The 17957-nt window shown below is 40.1% G+C and overlaps 2 protein-coding genes across 2 annotated transcripts; one reads left to right on the top strand and one right to left on the bottom strand.

Moving 5' to 3' along the window:
• The first annotated feature begins 1467 nt into the window (after positions 1–1467).
• On the top strand, positions 1468–13286 carry LOC21397448 (phospholipase D delta). Its single transcript, XM_024167983.1, has 10 exons — positions 1468–2435; positions 2961–3077; positions 9879–10073; positions 10174–10455; positions 10560–10628; positions 10716–10863; positions 11496–11644; positions 11870–12040; positions 12297–12497; positions 12685–13286. Exons 1-10 carry the CDS (start codon positions 1515–1517, stop codon positions 12976–12978), a joined length of 2547 nt encoding a protein of 848 aa, XP_024023751.1. The 5' UTR covers positions 1468–1514; the 3' UTR covers positions 12979–13286.
• Positions 13287–13412: 126 nt separating this feature from the next.
• LOC21397447 (plastocyanin) lies at positions 13413–14228 on the bottom strand. Its single transcript, XM_010101811.2, has one exon. The coding sequence runs from the start codon at positions 14089–14091 to the stop codon at positions 13594–13596; it is 498 nt and encodes a 165-aa protein (XP_010100113.1). The 5' UTR covers positions 14092–14228; the 3' UTR covers positions 13413–13593.
• Between the last annotated feature and the right edge of the window lie 3729 nt (positions 14229–17957).

Below are 17957 nucleotides of genomic sequence, written 5' to 3'. Positions count from 1 at the left end.
TCATCTCTATTCCAAACATTTTCTTTTTAATTTAATTAATAATCGTGGGTAGGTCTCCACTCAGAATTTCAGAAACATAATAGTAACTGAAACATTTGCAATCACTCATTCACACGGCATACACCTGGCTAACGTTTATTTAGATAACTGATTTGAGTTTTTAATTTGAGTTGAGATGTGACTTTATATGAGAATTTTATATAAAAAAGTTAGATGTGACTGTTTCTGTGAGCTTTTTACTGTAACAAAACTCAAATTTTAAACTCGAATCGGTAAAATAAACGAAACCTAAAACTCATCATGACGTCTTATTAGACAATCTCGTCTCCAAAGCAACAAAAGAAAAAAAAAAAGACAAATCTCGTCAAAATTACGACATGAGGGAAGGAAATTTTTTTTCAAAACATCCTTTGAGATAGGGCTATTTTTATTGTTGAATTCTTTAAGCATAACTGTCTTTTTATTAAAATAAATTAACTTAAGACAATTTAAGCAAATGGGACAATATTGTTTTGATATTGAATTTTAAGGGTCAATTTTAGAAAATTTCAAAAAAAAAAAAAACAATATCCTTGTTATTTCGTTATAATTAAATGAATAAAGAAAATCTGTTAATTGATCTTGCTGTCTTTGGTTGAATGAAAGTCTCTTAGCTTTAAAGAAACAATGTAGTCAGGACAACAATTAATTGTGAGAACGCGTTAAAATGACCAATTGTTCTTTGCCATAATTGCATGCCCGCCTTTCTTTATTTTTTAGGCATCGGCTAGAAAATGAACATTTTAGTACTTTTTATCATCTTTAATTATATAATCTCTTTCAATCGAATGTAACAATAAATACAAGTAAAGGATAGTATTTGACGATATGTGTGGCGTCAATTAGGAGTTAGGACCACCAATTGGCTAAACAAACTGTACCAAATCACTTTTACAAAAAGGGGCTTTCATCTTCCCAAAAACCAAAAAAAAAGAAACAAAAAAAAAAGAAAAAAGAAAGAAACAAAAACAACAAAAAAAACAAGAAGCAAAAAAACAAAAACAAAACGAAATGGACTTTCCAAAAGAGAATCAGAAACGGTTATTAATAATTAAATTAAACTTGGGTCATTAGCAAAACAAGGAAAAAAATTAATTAAAGTCAGGAATCACGTATAAAATGACAAATCTATTAGCCTCCACGTGTTCCACCGTTATATAGCATGCAAGAAATAGAGAGCGTCATTTCCCACCAATATTTTAACCACCCATTTCCCACCTTCTCTCGCCGCCTTCTGTTTTCGCCGTTTGCTCCATCGGAGAACGAACCCGACCAATTCGCGTTCTTCATGTGACCGCAAAATCACACGAAACGCACCGTTTTTGGCTCCTCCGGTGACGACCAAGGCCATCTTTATCGACATTCGTATTATCACCGATCTTTTCGCACTATTATCTATTCAGCTCCGGTGTTATCGTTTTCTCTGGGATTTTTTTTTTGGAAAGGAGATAGGAAACCCTAGTTTTTGAGCTCCAATGGCGGAAGACAACTCGGAGACCGTGGTGTACCTCCATGGCGACCTCGATCTGAAGATCATCGAGGCGCGGTGCTTGCCGAACATGGATTTGGTGTCGGAGCGTCTCCGCCGGTTCTTCACCGCCTTCAAGACGTGCCACGCGCCGTTCACGCACAGCCACCACAAAAACAAGCACAAGGCCCACCGGAAGATAATCACGAGTGACCCTTACGTCTCGGTCTGCCTCGCCGGAGCTCGGGTGGCTCACACGCGAGTCATCTCCAACTCGCAGAACCCGATTTGGAACGAGCACTTCAAGATTCCCCTGGCTCACCCCGTCTCTCACGTCGAGTTCATCATCAAGGACAACGACATGTTCGGCGCCGACTTGATCGGAGTCGCGTCAGTCTCCGCTCAGAGAATCGTCACAGGCGAGTGCATCAGCGATTGGTTCCCGGTGATCGGATCGTTCGGGAAGCCGCCGAAGCCCGACACCGCAATTAGGCTCGAAATGAGGTTCACCAGATGCGAAGACAATCCCGTGTACCGATTCGGAATATCGACGGATCCGGATCGTTACGGGATCGGAAATTGCTATTTTCCGGTGAGGAAAGGCGGGTCGGTGACTCTGTATCAGGACGCTCACGTTCCCGATTCAATGTTGGAGAAGATTGAATTGGAAAAGGAAAATTCGTTTCAACACGAGAAGTGTTGGGAGGATATATGCCATGCGATTCTGGAGGCTCACCATTTGGTTTACATCGTCGGTTGGTCAATTTACCACAAGGTGAAGCTGGTGAGAGAGCCGACCAGGCCATTGCCTAGTGGTGGGAATTTGAATTTGGGGGAGTTGCTCAAGTACAAGTCTCAAGAAGGAGTGCGAGTTCTGTTGCTCGTTTGGGACGATAAGACTTCTCACAGCAGATTTTTTATCAATACGGTATGTCATGTGAAATCTTTCACTTTTTCTTTTGGTAATTTTAGTGACGCTTCAAATTCAATGAATGATGCTTCTTTAATCAGTTTTTCTAAAGATTGTCAACAAAGTACTTGTTCAGAGTCTTTCCAAAGATTGAATATATTGATTTCTGTTAAGAGTAGTTTTATTCTTTGCTGAAATTTCCATCATGGTGCTTGTAACTATTTATATTCTAATTTTTTCTTGATATTTCTTCAAGGACTGGTTTTGGCTTTGTTCAAGACTTCACGTGCATATGTAACTTGATGCACAAGTTGTTTCACAGGGACAGTGTTTTAAATTTTAATGTTCTAATTACTATTAAAATTGTTGCAAGCAACGTTAAAGTGTTCGTTTACTGTCAATATTGATTGAAAGTGAGCTGTGGTTCAATGATTCCGACCGTTTATAGCTGCAGCTCTTTTCTGGAGCCAGTTTAAAAAGGGTTTTAGCTGCTTTGTTCGAGTTAGATTCTTTGAATCCTGATCTGGTTGGTTGTGTTTGCAGACGGGAGTTATGCAAACCCATGATGAAGAAACCAGGAAGTTTTTCAAGCACTCTTCCGTCACATGCGTGCTGTCACCTAGATATGCCAGCAGTAAGCTTAGCATTTTCAAGCAACAGGCATGCTTTATACCATGGTCCAGTAACAATTTCACCTTATTTTTCTACATTTTAAGTTATGTAGTGGTATTCTCTTATGTCAAGAAACTTTACAGTGTTTGACTAGGCTTTCTGTTCTCAACTTTGCATTTCCCTTTAGGATAAACTGACAAGAGCTTTCTGATAGGTCATAAAAATTCATCATCTTCCGTACATGTTCATAATATTTATTGCAATTAGGATTGATTTGATTTTTATCTAGAAATCTTTGTTTGATCTATGTTGAGCCAAATCATGTTGTTAAAAAAATTTATATGACCTCTTGATTAATACTGATTTCTTTAGTATCGACCTTGTAGTAGTTAAGCACGTACATGAACACAGCCACACATTCGTGTGCACCTGAATTTGTTTAGTGTTAGAAGCAATTATGGCTTGCAGCTGTTTAAATTTGATTCTCTTACTAAAATAGCCATTATCATTAACTCTGCTCTTGTGTGTAACTGAAACAAAGACTACTAAAATTCAATACCAGTTACAGTTAGATACGGGTTCCTAATGTATTTTATTTCATTGTCACTCTGTTATGCGTGAGAAGCATGGAATTTTAGCGACTATCATGCTCTGATCTCGTTTGACATTCTGTCCTAGTTAGCACATTTGATTCTCTTAGAGGGGTAGTATATCATGAGAATAGAATCCCGATTTGGCAGTCAAAGTTCCTTAATATGTATATGTTAGAGCCCGAGTCCCTCCTGTCAAGTTCGTTTACTCTAGGAGGGGTAAGAAGGGAATATCTCAGTCTCAGGGGAAGGCTGAGTAATTTTGGATAGTTGGATGACCTGGCATTCCTTGGGGATTCGATATAAGCCCTACTGTCCGTTACAAGTTAGTTTTGCATAGGGAATGCTGTGGTAGGAATAGTTATATAGGAGAGCTCTAGGTAGGAATGGAGTCAGTCGATTTTGTTGCTAAGTATTGAATTGGGAGGCAGAGGAACCTCAAATTCGTCTTATATGTAATCCACACATTCGTGTGCACCTGAATTTGTTTAGTGTTAGAAGCAATTATGGCTTTCAGCTGTTTAAATTTGATTCTCTTACTAAAATAGCCATTATCATTAACTCTGCTCTTGTGTGTAACTGAAACAAAGACTACTAAAATTCAATACCAGTTACAGTTAGATACGGGTTCCTAATGTATTTTATTTCATTGTCACTCTGTTATGCGTGAGAAGCATGGAATTTTAGCGACTATCATGCTCTGATCTCGTTTGACATTCTGTCCTAGTTAGCACATTTGATTCTCTTAGAGGGGTAGTATATCATGAGAATAGAATCCCGATTTGGCAGTCAAAGTTCCTTAATATGTATATGTTAGAGCCCGAGTCCCTCCTGTCAAGTTCGTTTACTCTAGGAGGGGTAAGAAGGGAATATCTCAGTCTCAGGGGAAGGCTGAGTAATTTTGGATAGTTGGATGACCTGGCATTCCTTGGGGATTCGATATAAGCCCTACTGTCCGTTACAAGTTAGTTTTGCATAGGGAATGCTGTGGTAGGAATAGTTATATAGGAGAGCTCTAGGTAGGAATGGAGTCAGTCGATTTTGTTGCTAAGTATTGAATTGGGAGGCAGAGGAACCTCAAATTCGTCTTATATGTAATTTCTTATTCTATATTTCCTTTGATTCAAACGGTTCAATAAAGAAAAACAGCCTAGTAGTTTCTGGGGTTCTATCAACTGGTATCAGAGACACCGATCCCATGGCAACCGCTTCCCATGACCCGAGCACTGCAGACCGTGTTTCCACGGTGGAGCTTCAGATAGAAGACATCCAGGAAACTCCCCAGATAGTCGGAGCTATGACTAACCGCGCTCCCCAGCTGCAGGAGGACGTCACTCGGCTGGGAACCAGAGTAGGGGAGTTACAAGGATCGATGCAAAGAATCGAGGAGTTGTTACAGAGGCAGGCTCGACTTCTGGACGGGAATCCATATCGGACACCTCCACGGCGGGAGCCAGAAAGAGGCCGAGTGGATCCACGAGAAGACTCCCCGAATCGACGACGGGAAGGGGTGCGAGCATCACGCCAGATCTCGCCGGGACGACCGAGAGGACGCGGTGATTTCCATGGAAAGAAGCTAGAACTTCCAATCTTCCAAGGAGAAGACCTTTATGTCTGGGTCTTTCGAGCCGAGCGCTACTTCACCGTGAATGACATTGAGGACGAGGAACGGATCTTGGCAGCGTTTGTGTGCATGGAAGGAAGAGCTCTGGGCTGGTTCTAGTAGGTGGATGTACATGAGCCGTTTACCAATTGGAGGGAACTCCGGACGGCCATCATCCAACGCTTCAGTTACACCCGTGAGGGTGATGCAACGGAGAGGTTGATGGCACTCAGGCAGACCAATGGAGTAGCGAAATACCGTGATACGTTCGAGGCACTCGCTGCCTCCATGAGGAGTGCCAGAGCCCATCTTCAAATGGGCTTTCCTAAATGGGTTACGTGAGGACATCAGGGCGGAGGTGAGGATGCATCGGTCCATTAATTTGCTGGAGCAATGGACTTGGCCCAACAAGTTGAAGACCATTTGGATGCAATAGACCGAGTAAGGATGAGCAAAGTTGGGCGGGTCCCCATACCCAAATATCTGGGTCGACCCGGTACAAGCCCTTACAGCCCATATCTCGCCCCTGATTCAAGAGACAGCTCCCTTCAATCTCAATCCAGTCGAGAGCCAAACACCCACCAAAAGGGGCTAACGGCGGCGGCCACGAAAACACCACACACCACCGGCGACGAAATTGGATTCCGACGTTTGACCTTCGACAAGGTTCAACAACGCAAGGCTTGCGGACTCTGCTTCAGGTGCGACGAGAAATACAGCCCAGGCCACCGCTGCAAGAGTTGATCTCTACAAGTGTTGATGCTCGGGGATGACGACTCAGAGGGGGAAGGACAGGGGAAGCCAGCCTCAGAAGAGGAGGTGCACGATCCCCTGGGCTCGGCGGTCATGGAAATGGCCGCTATGTCACTCAATTCCTTCAACGGGTGTTCCTCGGCGAAGACGTTGAAGGTTTAGGGGACAATCCACGGACGGGAGGTCATCATTCTAGTGGACAGCGGCGTGTCGCACAGTTTTATCTCATCCTCGCTGGTGACGGATATAGACTTACCACGGGATCTGACGGTCCGACACCAGATTCAGGTAAGAAATGGAATGATTTTTCGGCAAGAGGGAGTTTGTCAATCGGTGCATGTAATGATTCAAGGACATAAAGTGGTTGAGAACTTTTTCCCCTTCGAGTTAGGAAATGTAGATCTAGTGTTCGGAGTTACGTGGCTTCGAACGTTGGGGGAAGTGCGGGCATATTGGACTCGCTTCACGCTGAAGTTTAGGGAGGGAAGTCAATAGGTATGCCTACAAGGCGATCCCGCCCTTTGCTGCACTAAAGTCGGGGTACGCTCTATCTTTCGTTCCTTACTTTGTGAACAGTCTGGGGTGTTACTCGAAAGTGGTTTGGTGTCTAACGAGGAACGAGACTTCTCAGCCGGTCTAGTTCAACCGGAACTAGCTGAAATTCTAGATCAATTTCGGTCGGTGTTTGAGCTGCCCGAAGGTCTTCCACCACGCCGTGCACGTGAGCACCATATTGTGTTGCGAGCAGGAGTTTCCCCTCATAATATCCGGCCCTATAGGTATCCCCACTACCAGAAGGAGGAGATTGAGCGACTGGTGGGCAAAATGCTGGCGCCAGGGATAATTCGGCCGAGTACCAGCTCGTTCTCGAGCCCTGTTTTGCTGGTTAAAAAGAAAGATGGCAGTTGGAGGTTCTGCGTGGACTACCAGGTATTGAACCAGCTAATAGTTCCAGATTAGTACCTCATTCCTATAATCGATGAGCTGATGGACAAACTCCATAGGGCCTGCGTTTTCTCCAAGCTTGACCTTCGCGCGGGGTACCACCAAATCCGAGTTCAGGAAGAATATGTCGAGAAGACCGCATCTCAAACCCACGAAGGGCACTATGAGTTCCTCGTTATGCCCTTTGGGCTCACCAATGCCCCCGCCACATTTCAATCCCTCATGAACACGGTATTCCGACCCTTCCTGCATATATTTGTGTTAGTTTTCTTTAATGATATTCTTATTTACAGTAGAACAAGGGCGGAGCATATTAGGCACTTGGAGTTGGTCCTAGAGGCGTTGCAGAGAGAATGGTTCTATGCCAATCACAAGAAATGCACATTCGGGTGTGCCCAGGTAGATAACGTCGGCCACATTATCTCTCACGAGGGCGTGTCGGCTGACCCTTCACAGGTACACGCCATTACTTCATGGCCAACCCCACGACCGGTTCAGGAGCTTCGCGGATTTCTTGGCTTGACTGGCTATTACCGCCGATTCATGGAAGGTTACGGAGTGCTCGCTCGACCCTTGACGGACTTACTCAAAAAAGGGGCTTACCAGTGGACTCCACTTGCCGAGGTAGCATTTCAGAAATTGAAAGCCTTGATGGCAGACCTCCCGATTTTAGCGTTGCCAGACTTTAGGAAGAATTTTATCTTGGAAACAAACGCTTTTGGAAATGGTGTGGGGCAGTGCTTATGCAAGAAAGCCGGCCTATAGCCTATTTCAGCAAAAGGCTCTCCCCCTCTTCCCATTGGAAATCCGTATATGAGAGGAAGTTGCTGGCCATTATTCTCGCGGTGGAAAAGTGGCGGCACTACTTCTTAGGACGGCACTTTATTATCCGGATTGACCAACAAAGCCTATGCCATCTCATGTACCAACGTGTCTTGCCTGCCGATCAACTACGATTGGTTACTAAACTCTTCGGATATGACTTTGAGGTTCAATACAAGCCTGGGGCAGCCAATCGAGTAGCTGATGCTTTATCTCGACGGGTAAAGGTCAACCTAACTGTTCTCAGCATGTTATCCATTCCGCAACAGCTAGACATTGATGTCATTCACCAGGAACAGCTTAGGGATCCTTACTGTGCCGCCGTGATAACCAAGCTACGCTCGGATGCAGGGGCAGTCCCTGGTTACAGCATCCAGAATGGCTTGCTCCTGTTCAAAACTCAGCTGGTTATCCATGCTTCCTCTTCGTGGGTGCCACTGCTCCTTCATGAGCACTATGATTCAGTCGTTGGGGGACACTCCGGGTTCCTCCGCACCTACAAGCGCTTGGCAGGAGTCGTCTTTTGGAAGGGCATGAAAAAGGTGATTCGGGATTATGTTGCTTAATGTGTGACGTGCCAGCAATGCAAGACAGACGCCCTTTCTCCGGCGGGGTTGCTAACCCCATTGCCGGTGCCGAAGCAAATTTGGGAGGATATCTCCATGGACTTTATTAGTGGCCTACCCAATTCCAAAGGGTTTGACACTATGCTAGTAGTCGTGGGCCGCCTATCCAAATACACGTACTTCTGTCCCCTCACTCACCCGTTCACAACCAAGCGGGTTGCCGAGCACTTTGTCAAAGAGATCATCCGCTTGCACGGAGTACCTACGTCGATCGTTAGCGATTGCGACCCCCTCTTTATGAGCTTATTTTGGCAAGAAATATTTAAGTTACAGGAGACTAAACTGCATACCAGCTCCGCCTATCATCTGATGGACAAACAGAGGTCACCAATCGCTGCCTCGAGACTTACTTGAGGTGCTTCGCTAACGACAAACCGCGACAGTGGTAGTTTTTCCTTTCGTGGGCCGAATATTGGTTCAACACCACGTATAGCGCATCGACGAAGTACACTCCTTTCTTTGTGGTCTATGGGAGGCACCCACCTACGTTACACCATTACCAAGAGGGCTCTGCGGTAGTTCAGGGGGTGGAAGAGCAGCTGCAGATCCGAAACTAGACACTGGACCTCCTGAAAGATCATCTCGCACCGGCCCAGCAACAAATGAAGAAATACGTAGATCGCCACTGCCAGGATGTTACTTTTGCCATTGGGGATCTTGTATTGTTGCGGCTGCGCCCTTATTTCATGAAATCCTTAGCCCGTCGTGCAAATGAGAAGCTCAGTCCATGTTTCTACGGCCCATTTGCAGTGTTGGATAGAGTTGGCCCAGTCGCTTACCGTATTTAGTTACCTCCGACAGCCAAGATCCATTTGGTTTTCCACGTCTCTCAGTTGAAACCTTATAGGGGAATCATCGTCTCAGGCCAGCCCCTGCCCCTACCTTATCAGATGAGCTGGAACTTGTGGTGTAGCCTTCAGCAATGTTGGATGGCAAAGTTCTCTCAGTGGGCGGCAAACAAGTGCCAGAAGTGTTGATTCAATGGGAGGGTCTGCCCATTTGGGATGCTACCTGGGAGCCGGTTTACACCATTCAGACCCAATTCCCTGACTTTAACCTTAGGGACGAGGTTGTTCTGGGGGGGAGATGTTAGAGCCCGAGTCGCTCATGTCAAGTTCGTTTACTCTAGGAGAGGTAAGAAGGGAATATCTCAGTCTCAGGGGAAGACTGAGTAATTTTGGATAGTTGGATGACCTGGCATTCCTTGGAGATTCGATATAAGCCCTACTGTCCGTTACAAGTTAGTTTTGCATAGAGAATGCTGTGGTAGGAATAGTTATATAGGAGAGCTCTAGGTAGGAAATGAGTCAGTCGATTTTGTTGCTAAGTATTGAATTGGGAGGCAGAGGAACCTTGAATTTCTCTTATCTGTATTTTCTTATTTTGTATTTCCTTTGATTCAAACGGTTCAAGAAAGAAAAGCAGCCCAGTAGTTTCTGGGGTTCTATCAGTATATCTTTCCAGTTGTTAGTTGAGAAATAAATTTCTACTACTTGCCAATTAATATCAGGTCGTTGGAACCCTTTTTACGCATCATCAGAAATGTGTAATAGTGGATACACAAGCACCGGGTAATAACAGGAAGATAAGTGCGTTTATAGGAGGTCTAGACCTTTGTGATGGCCGCTATGATACACCTGAGCATCGTCTATTTCATGATCTTGACACAGTATTTCAGGAAGATTATCACAATCCAACTTTTTCTGTGAGTATTTATTTCCCTAAAAGTCACCTTTCATCTCAGGACCTTTTTTCTATTATGAGCAGTCTCTGACGTTCTTCTTGCTTACATGTGTGAATAATAGTCTGGAACTAGGGGTCCACGGCAACCGTGGCATGATTTGCATTGCAAAATTGAAGGCCCCGCAGCATATGATGTGCTTAAAAATTTTGAGCAACGTTGGAGAAAAGCCACGAAATGGTCAGAATTGGGGCAACGTTTTAAGAGGGTATCTCATTGGCATGATGATGCTTTGATAAAGTTGGAGCGCATATCATGGATACTTAGTCCGTCTTCATCGATTCCTGCCGATGATCCTGTGCTATGGGTTTCCAAGGAAGACGATCTTGAAAACTGGCATGTTCAGGTTAACTATTCTGCACTTTCTGCAGTAAAGTTTCAAAGACGTACATTTTTATCAGTTTTAGCTTGTTTAGTTGCGGGCCTTACCTTGTTTTCCTTATTTGACAGGTTTTCAGATCCATTGACTCAGGATCTTTGAAAGGATTTCCCAAAGACGTTTTTGTAGCAGAGGCTCAGGTACACTCATAACATATACAATATATTAAATAACATGGTTTTTTGTATTCTTGATTTCGATTGTCTGAAATTCTTTTCTGCTTGCAGAATCTTTTCTGTGCAAAAAACTTGGTCATAGACAAGAGCATTCAAACAGCATACATCCAAGCAATCAGAGCTGCCCAACACTTCATATATATTGAGAATCAATATTTTCTTGGATCATCTTATGCATGGCCCTCTTACAAGGATGCAGGTTTTGAACGATTTATGTTACTTCCATAAGATGTTAAATTGTATGCATGTCATATTCATTGATTAATATCTTGTGAGGCGTAACTTTAATGATGTATATATTTATATGATAGGATTATGTTAGTAATTAGTAATCAATATAATAAGTGGTTAGTTATTAGGGTTGGTTTGTTATGTTTGTTAAGCTAGTTAGTAGTAGTATATAATTAGGGTTGGTTTGTTATGTTTGTTAAGCTAGTTAGTAGAAGTATATAAGGAATAGAAAGAGACTAAAGGCGAGGGATGGATTAGAGAAAACTGGGAAAACTCTTGGGAGAGCTAGCAGACCTCTCAAATGTCTGCCCATCTATCTTGTAATCTCTTTTAATTACTTCATCAATATAATTTTGCTTTTCTGTTCAATTCCTCAATTCAAGTTCGGTTCTTATCATTATATTGCACACCCCGTAGAATTGCAAAGAAGGATTTTGGTATATTCATCGATTAGCAGAATGCAGACTCAAGAACTGGTTTCCCAAATGGAGAACACATACAATAATATTTTCTTCTTGAAACTTTAAGTTGTCGTGTTCTCTCTCCCTTGACCATTCTGTTAGTATTATTTGTTTCTTATCAATGACCAGCTTATTTTAGGTGCTGATAATTTAATCCCAATGGAGTTGGCATTAAAGATTGCTAGTAAGATAAGAGCCAAAGAGAGGTTCGCAGTCTATATTGTCATACCAATGTGGCCTGAGGGTGTCCCATCTTCTGGTGCAGTACAAGAAATACTCTTTTGGCAGGTAAAAAGTGGTAAACTAAGAAATGAATTTGTGCAAGTTGGAGGACTTACAGATTTGCTGCCAAATTTATTATTCTTGAACCATTTTTATACATCCAGAAAATATTTGAATGTTTTTGTGTATCATAATAATATACATTTGCTAAATTCCTCTATGACATTTTGAATACAGTGTTCGTTGAATCTATACACTCAAGTTCATTTGCCCCTTTTTTGCTTATTTCAGGGCCAGACGATACAAATGATGTATGAAATCATAGCGCAAGAATTGAAATCCTCGAATCTCGAGAATTCTCATCCACGGGACTATCTGAACTTTTATTGTCTTGGTAATCGGGAAGAATTGCCCAAAGGACAGTCCTTTTCAGCCGATCAAACTCCCAAGAATGGAGAAACGGTAACCATACCATTAGGAGGAACTTAATTTTCTTCATTTTTAAATTGAACATCAAACTACTAGATGAAAATTAAGTACTTCTAGAAAAATTAAATGACAACTTGGTTTTTCATCAAAAGGCCATTAGCTTGAGTCATCTGGCATCACAGTATGAGAGTTTAGAATGAGTAGTAACTTTTAGCTATATTTAATGACTAATGTTATGAATCAAGGTGTTCATGAAAATGAAAAATCTGTTCTCTGCAACCTATTTCAGGTTTCAGCCTCACAGAAGTTCCAACGATTTATGATCTATGTACACGCCAAGGGAATGATAGTAGACGACGAGTACGTGATATTAGGGTCTGCCAACATCAACCAAAGGTCTATGGCTGGTTCAAGAGACACTGAGATAGCCATGGGTGCGTATCAACCCCATCATACATGGGGTAAGAGAAAGCGACATCCACGTGGTCAGGTCCGTGCCTTTTCCTAAGTTTTTCATTCTCCGAGATTTGCTTCAACTCAACACTAGCTACATTGTCCTCTCTAGCTTGTATTAACTAAAAGAAGGAGGCTCAACTCCAATCCTAAAACTAGTTTGATACTATCTTCTTATCCTTGTAAACTAGTTTGATACTATCTTCTTATCCTTGTGCCTGAAGGTATATGGATACCGAATGTCGCTTTGGGCTGAACACTTGGGATTGATAGATAATTGCTTCAAAGAGCCTGAAAGTTTGGCTTGCGTGAAGCACGTTAACAAAGTTGCCGAAGATAATTGGACAAATTTTACAGCAGATGACTTCACGCCATTGCAGGGCCACCTTCTGAAATACCCAGTTGAAGTAGATGCCAGTGGGAAGGTGGGTTCGATGCCCGGGCGAGAGACTTTCCCTGATGTTGGGGGTAAGGTGCTTGGATCCCGTTCTACCCTTCCCGACGCTCTTACCACATAGCTCCTCCCAGTTTTGTTCTTTAATTTCATGAGGATTCACTTCATTTCAATCCTCAAAGAGTGGATAAATTATAAACTACGGTTCCAACTACAAGAGCAATCTTGGGTTGAGTTTAGGCTAGCTTGTTGTAATTTGTTATATGTTAACAGACGAGTCAGTCCAATTGGTTTCACGTTGTAACATGTAATTTATTTCACATTGGACTCATTACCCTCGTGGTATTATTCAGTTCTTTTTTTTTGGTAATTAACCTCATGGTTTGTTAAAGATTTGGACTTTGAGTCCTGCCTACATCTCTCTTGCCCTTGATTCGGCTAACACCAAGGATTCGACATATAGATTACTCGTGTAAATTATGGTGTCAAATGACAACATGCAGAAGCCATTTAAGGGGACTTGAGCATTATAAAATGAAATGGAGGCTAATAGCCAAATTAAAGTCTGTACCACAAATCTACAACTTATTCAAAGAAGAAAAAAACAAAAGCACTATAGTAGACAACACCTCACACATTTTCAGGATTTCCACCACTTAACTATAATATCGAGCTCTAGTACAAAAAAATTGGAAAATGCATGAGATGAGCCTTATAACAAGCAGAGTTCCAAACGAACTTAGTTAACGGTCACTTTTCCCACCATACCAGCACCCTGGTGAGGCGAACAGTAGAAGGCGTAGCTACCTTTCTCGGTCAAGGTGACTGAGTAAGACTCCCCAGGGCCGTTGAGAAGGTCCTCCTCACTCATCGAGATCTTTGAAGCGTCGACGCCTGCGGGAATCTCGTCCTCGTCGAAAACGACATTATGTGGGAACCCTGCATTGTTCTTGAACACGATCTTCTCACCGGAGCCGACGGTGAAGTTGTTTGGCTCGAACACCAAAGACCCGTCGCTTCCTCCAAGCAGCACATCGATGGCCATGGCGTTGCTGGCAAGCATGGCGCTGGCAGCAGTGGCAGCAACGGCGATACCGACGTCCTTGAGGGAGGCCTTGACGCCAAACCTTGGGGTAGGAGCAGCAACCTTGGCGGCGGCGCTTACTTTAGCTGAGCCGGCTGCCTTAAGGCCGGTGAATGATGGGATGGCGACGGCAGCGGATGTCACGGTGGCCATTGCGGATAAGAAGTTTTAACAGTTGCTGTTTGAAGATTGGGAGGAGTTGGACGTTGGAGGAGATCAAGAGGTGGAGATAGCAAGTATTGATTTTAATAGTGAGTGGAGATGAAATTGTGTGGTTTGTGTTTGGATAAAGAGTGGAATGGGGGCGGATATGGAAGCATTGGGTTATCCTGAGGATTCATCTGATTGGCTGGTTTAAATCCTATCCAGTGACGTGTCTTGTGCTTTAGTGATGTGAGGTGGAAAATGCAAGAACCGTGAGGTATTTCAAGTTTGTGGAAGAGGATTAGTTTTAGAAGCACAAATTACAAAACGACACCAGAAGATATTTCTCAGCAGCAACAGAGGAAGGTTTTTTGAACTTTAAAGCAGTAAAGACTAAAGACCTTGGTTTGAGGTTTCTCCTGGAAATGATTTTTGTTTTTACTCTTTGGAACATTTATCATGTGAGATATCTTGAGAAACGAACAGAAAATAATATTCGCAAACTATGTGGTTTGGATGGAAACTTGAGATTCCAGTTGATTTGTTTAGCAAGTTACATGATTAACTGATTTCACGTAGTAATATGACTCGCGAAATAATCACACCCACGTCATTCAGCTGCAAATAAAATGACATGGTTGTACCTGCAAGATGAAATTAGGAACTCCTAATTTTTCTGGTAATGGAAATTGGAATAAAAATTTTGTATTAAGAGGTGTCCTAGCTAAATTGGGACCTTGAAAACATGTGGCTCAACTTGTATTCAGCCTTTAGCAGATTTAAGACTGCCTTGACCCATCAAGCTATAAAATATGGTGCGAATTCATTTGCATCTCATGATCACATACCAAAGATTTTTTAATTATTATTTTGTATTTTATTTTTTTGTTCTTTCTGTGTGTGTAGACTATAGGATACCATCTCTCGTAATCTAATGCTATTGTTTGGTAGGATAGATAGAAATAAAGAAGGAAGGAGAAATAAAATACTTAGATGAGGAAATTAAAACGGTCTTTTTGCATGTTATTTGGTAAAAAAGTAAAAAAAAAAATGTCAAATTTAAGACATTTTACAATAATGCCTCAATACAAATAAAAATATGATGAATGGTAAATGTTTAAATTGTTATTTTACACCTAATTTGTTTGTCAAACTTTTTACCTCATCTTTTCTTCCCAAAGTTAGAAGGATTAAAAATTAGTAGACCCCATAGATTTTCATTTTCCTTCCTTCCTCATTTATTCTCTACCAAACAACTTAAAATTTCATTTTCCTCTCTAAAATCCTTCATCTATTTTCTTTCATCTCCATTTTCCACCCTACCAAACACACTGTAAGTCAAAACATAAATATCGTGGCAATAAAAGAAAAAGAAAAAAAAGCACTAGGAAAACATTGCGAAATTGTAAAAAGTAAAAATGAGATTGTTTTGAGAATTATTTTGGGACAAATTCTGAAATTACATTTAGTTAGTTTTTTAAGAGATTGTTTGAGTATAATAAAAAATTAAAATTATATTTTGTTATAATTATTAATTAATATATTATAGCATTATTGATAAGTACTAAAAAATGAAAACAGAAAAGAGAAAACAACTTTCAACCATTTTTTAAATCCTTCACAAAAATCATTATCATTGTTTTTCCTTTTCATTTTCAAAACATTTGCTAAAAAAATACAGTTTGCAGATCATTTTTATTTTTTTTGTCTCAAAAGACGTGCATAAACATTTTAAAAAACAATCTAAAACCAATTTTCAAATGCACCCATTATTTTTCAGCTAAATAAACTATCATTATATGGTTTTTTTTTCTTTCCTCATTAATTACTACTCAAAGCAACAAAAGTTTCCACCATCTAAAACTTCCAAAAGAAAAAGTTTATCCTTAAGGGCCTAAAAGCTAGGGGTGAGAATTCGTATCAGTGGGTCGTGTTCGTGTCAATCCGTTTATTAATCGTGTCAGAAAACATCAACTTAAATACGACATATTTATTAAACGTGTCAAAAATGTCAACCCAAACACGACATATTTATTAATCGTATTAATCGTGTAAACCCGTATAACCCGATTAAATTAATATATTAAATAAATAATTAATATAATAATGACTTATTTAACACGGTCATGACATGTTTAACATGTTTATTGCTTAATTTATCTTTTTCTTTAAGAAAAATAAATGAATTTTACCTACAAATATAAAAAATCACATTATTTGTATTAATGTCATATAAACTCTCATATTATATCATATATCATTAGATTGCAGATGACACATATAGTTAATTGTATTAATTCGTGTCATTTCGTGTTAGGAGGTCAACCCTAACCCAACATATTTATTAATCGTGTCAACCTGATTATGACCAAAATCTATTTATAATAAATCTAAACCCGTTAATTTTGTGCAGATTTCAAGTCCTGTCGTCATGTCACTATTTAGATTGTCAACCCTATTAAAAGCGTTCAACAATTAAAAAAAATTATAGAAAAATATTCTGTCCCTTAAGGGCCTAAAACCCTGTTGCTTAGCAAATGACTTTTGCATAATGTCGGAAGAGTAATGGACTTTTAGAAATTTGTGTTTTTCCGTGAATCATCTTCAAATTTGATTAAGTTTTTAAGTTTATTTAGTTGATTGATAAATCAATTTTCATTAGTTGGATGGAACTGTGAGGAAATGTGATGCACGCTCCAGTTTTTTCCATGGCAAGAATGGAAGAGAGGTAAACCAAAGATATATGTATTCTTTTGGATGCTTTGTTGTGTGACTAATAAGTTGCTTAGAGAAAGTGGAATTATGGCATTTTCGTTTATTTTGCCGTAAAAGAAGAGTGCATATTTTAGCAACATTTTGACTGAAAATGAAGTTGAAACGTGGCACATGACATAGGCAGCTTGTGATGACGTGTTTGCTTGCAGCTAGCACACCTCAAAGTTAAATCAAGCAGGTGTGCCCAAACGTCAGCAGCCATTACCAAGCTTGAAATCGCCACAGTATCCCGTAGCTTGTACCCAAATTTAAAAAAAAAATTTGAATTTAAGTTATAATTTTATTTAAGTTTATATTTTTTTTTATAAAATTTGAGTTTAAACTCGAGTTTGATATTAAAATTTATAAGCTTATTTATTGATATTTTTTTAGTTAGAATAACTTGAGTTCAAATTTTAATTTGAGTTAAGATGTATTTGAGCATGGTTTGAGTTAGGACTCTAATTTGAGCTTGTGTTTGGATATGCATATTTTAAATTATGGTTTGAATTGAGAATCTATTTGAATTTATGTTTAGGTTAGTCAAAATTTAAATTTGTATTTGAATGATATTTTAATAAAAACTCAATAGTGATGAAAAATTTTAATAAGGTATATAGGTGAAGTTTTATTTGTCTATTTGTTGTGAACGCATAGAAAAAAATTATCTCAATCGAAATTCAAACGAAAAAGTTATGACGTTTTTAAGAATATAAAACATATTGTTTATTAACTTGAGTTTGAGTTTAGAAACTTGAGATAAAGGAGGAATTTAAACTCAGATTTTAGCCTCAAGTTCAAGTTAAAATTCAAATTTTATAAAAAAAAAAAAAAAAAAAAACATAAACTTAAATAAAGTTACAACTTGAGTTTAAACTTTTTTTAAGTTTGTGTGTAAATAAACAAGTCTTATATGATTTAAATAAAAATTTAAATTTTGTAAGAAAAATAATATAACAAAATCTTTTAATTTTTTTTAAAAAACACTATTTAAATTAAAGTCAAGAGTGAAACCCTATCAAACATGCACCTATTTGTACTTGTTCTACTTTAGTTACTACTATTATTTTTTCCGTAAAGTATGACAATTTTGATCTTCATTCATTCTATTATTCAGTAGC

This window comes from Morus notabilis, unplaced genomic scaffold (genome assembly GCF_000414095.1).
Source record: "Morus notabilis unplaced genomic scaffold, ASM41409v2 Scaffold396, whole genome shotgun sequence".
NCBI lineage: Eukaryota > Viridiplantae > Streptophyta > Magnoliopsida > Rosales > Moraceae > Morus > Morus notabilis.
Note: the sequence above shows the minus strand (reverse complement) of the source record. Positions and strands in the feature narration are given on the sequence as shown.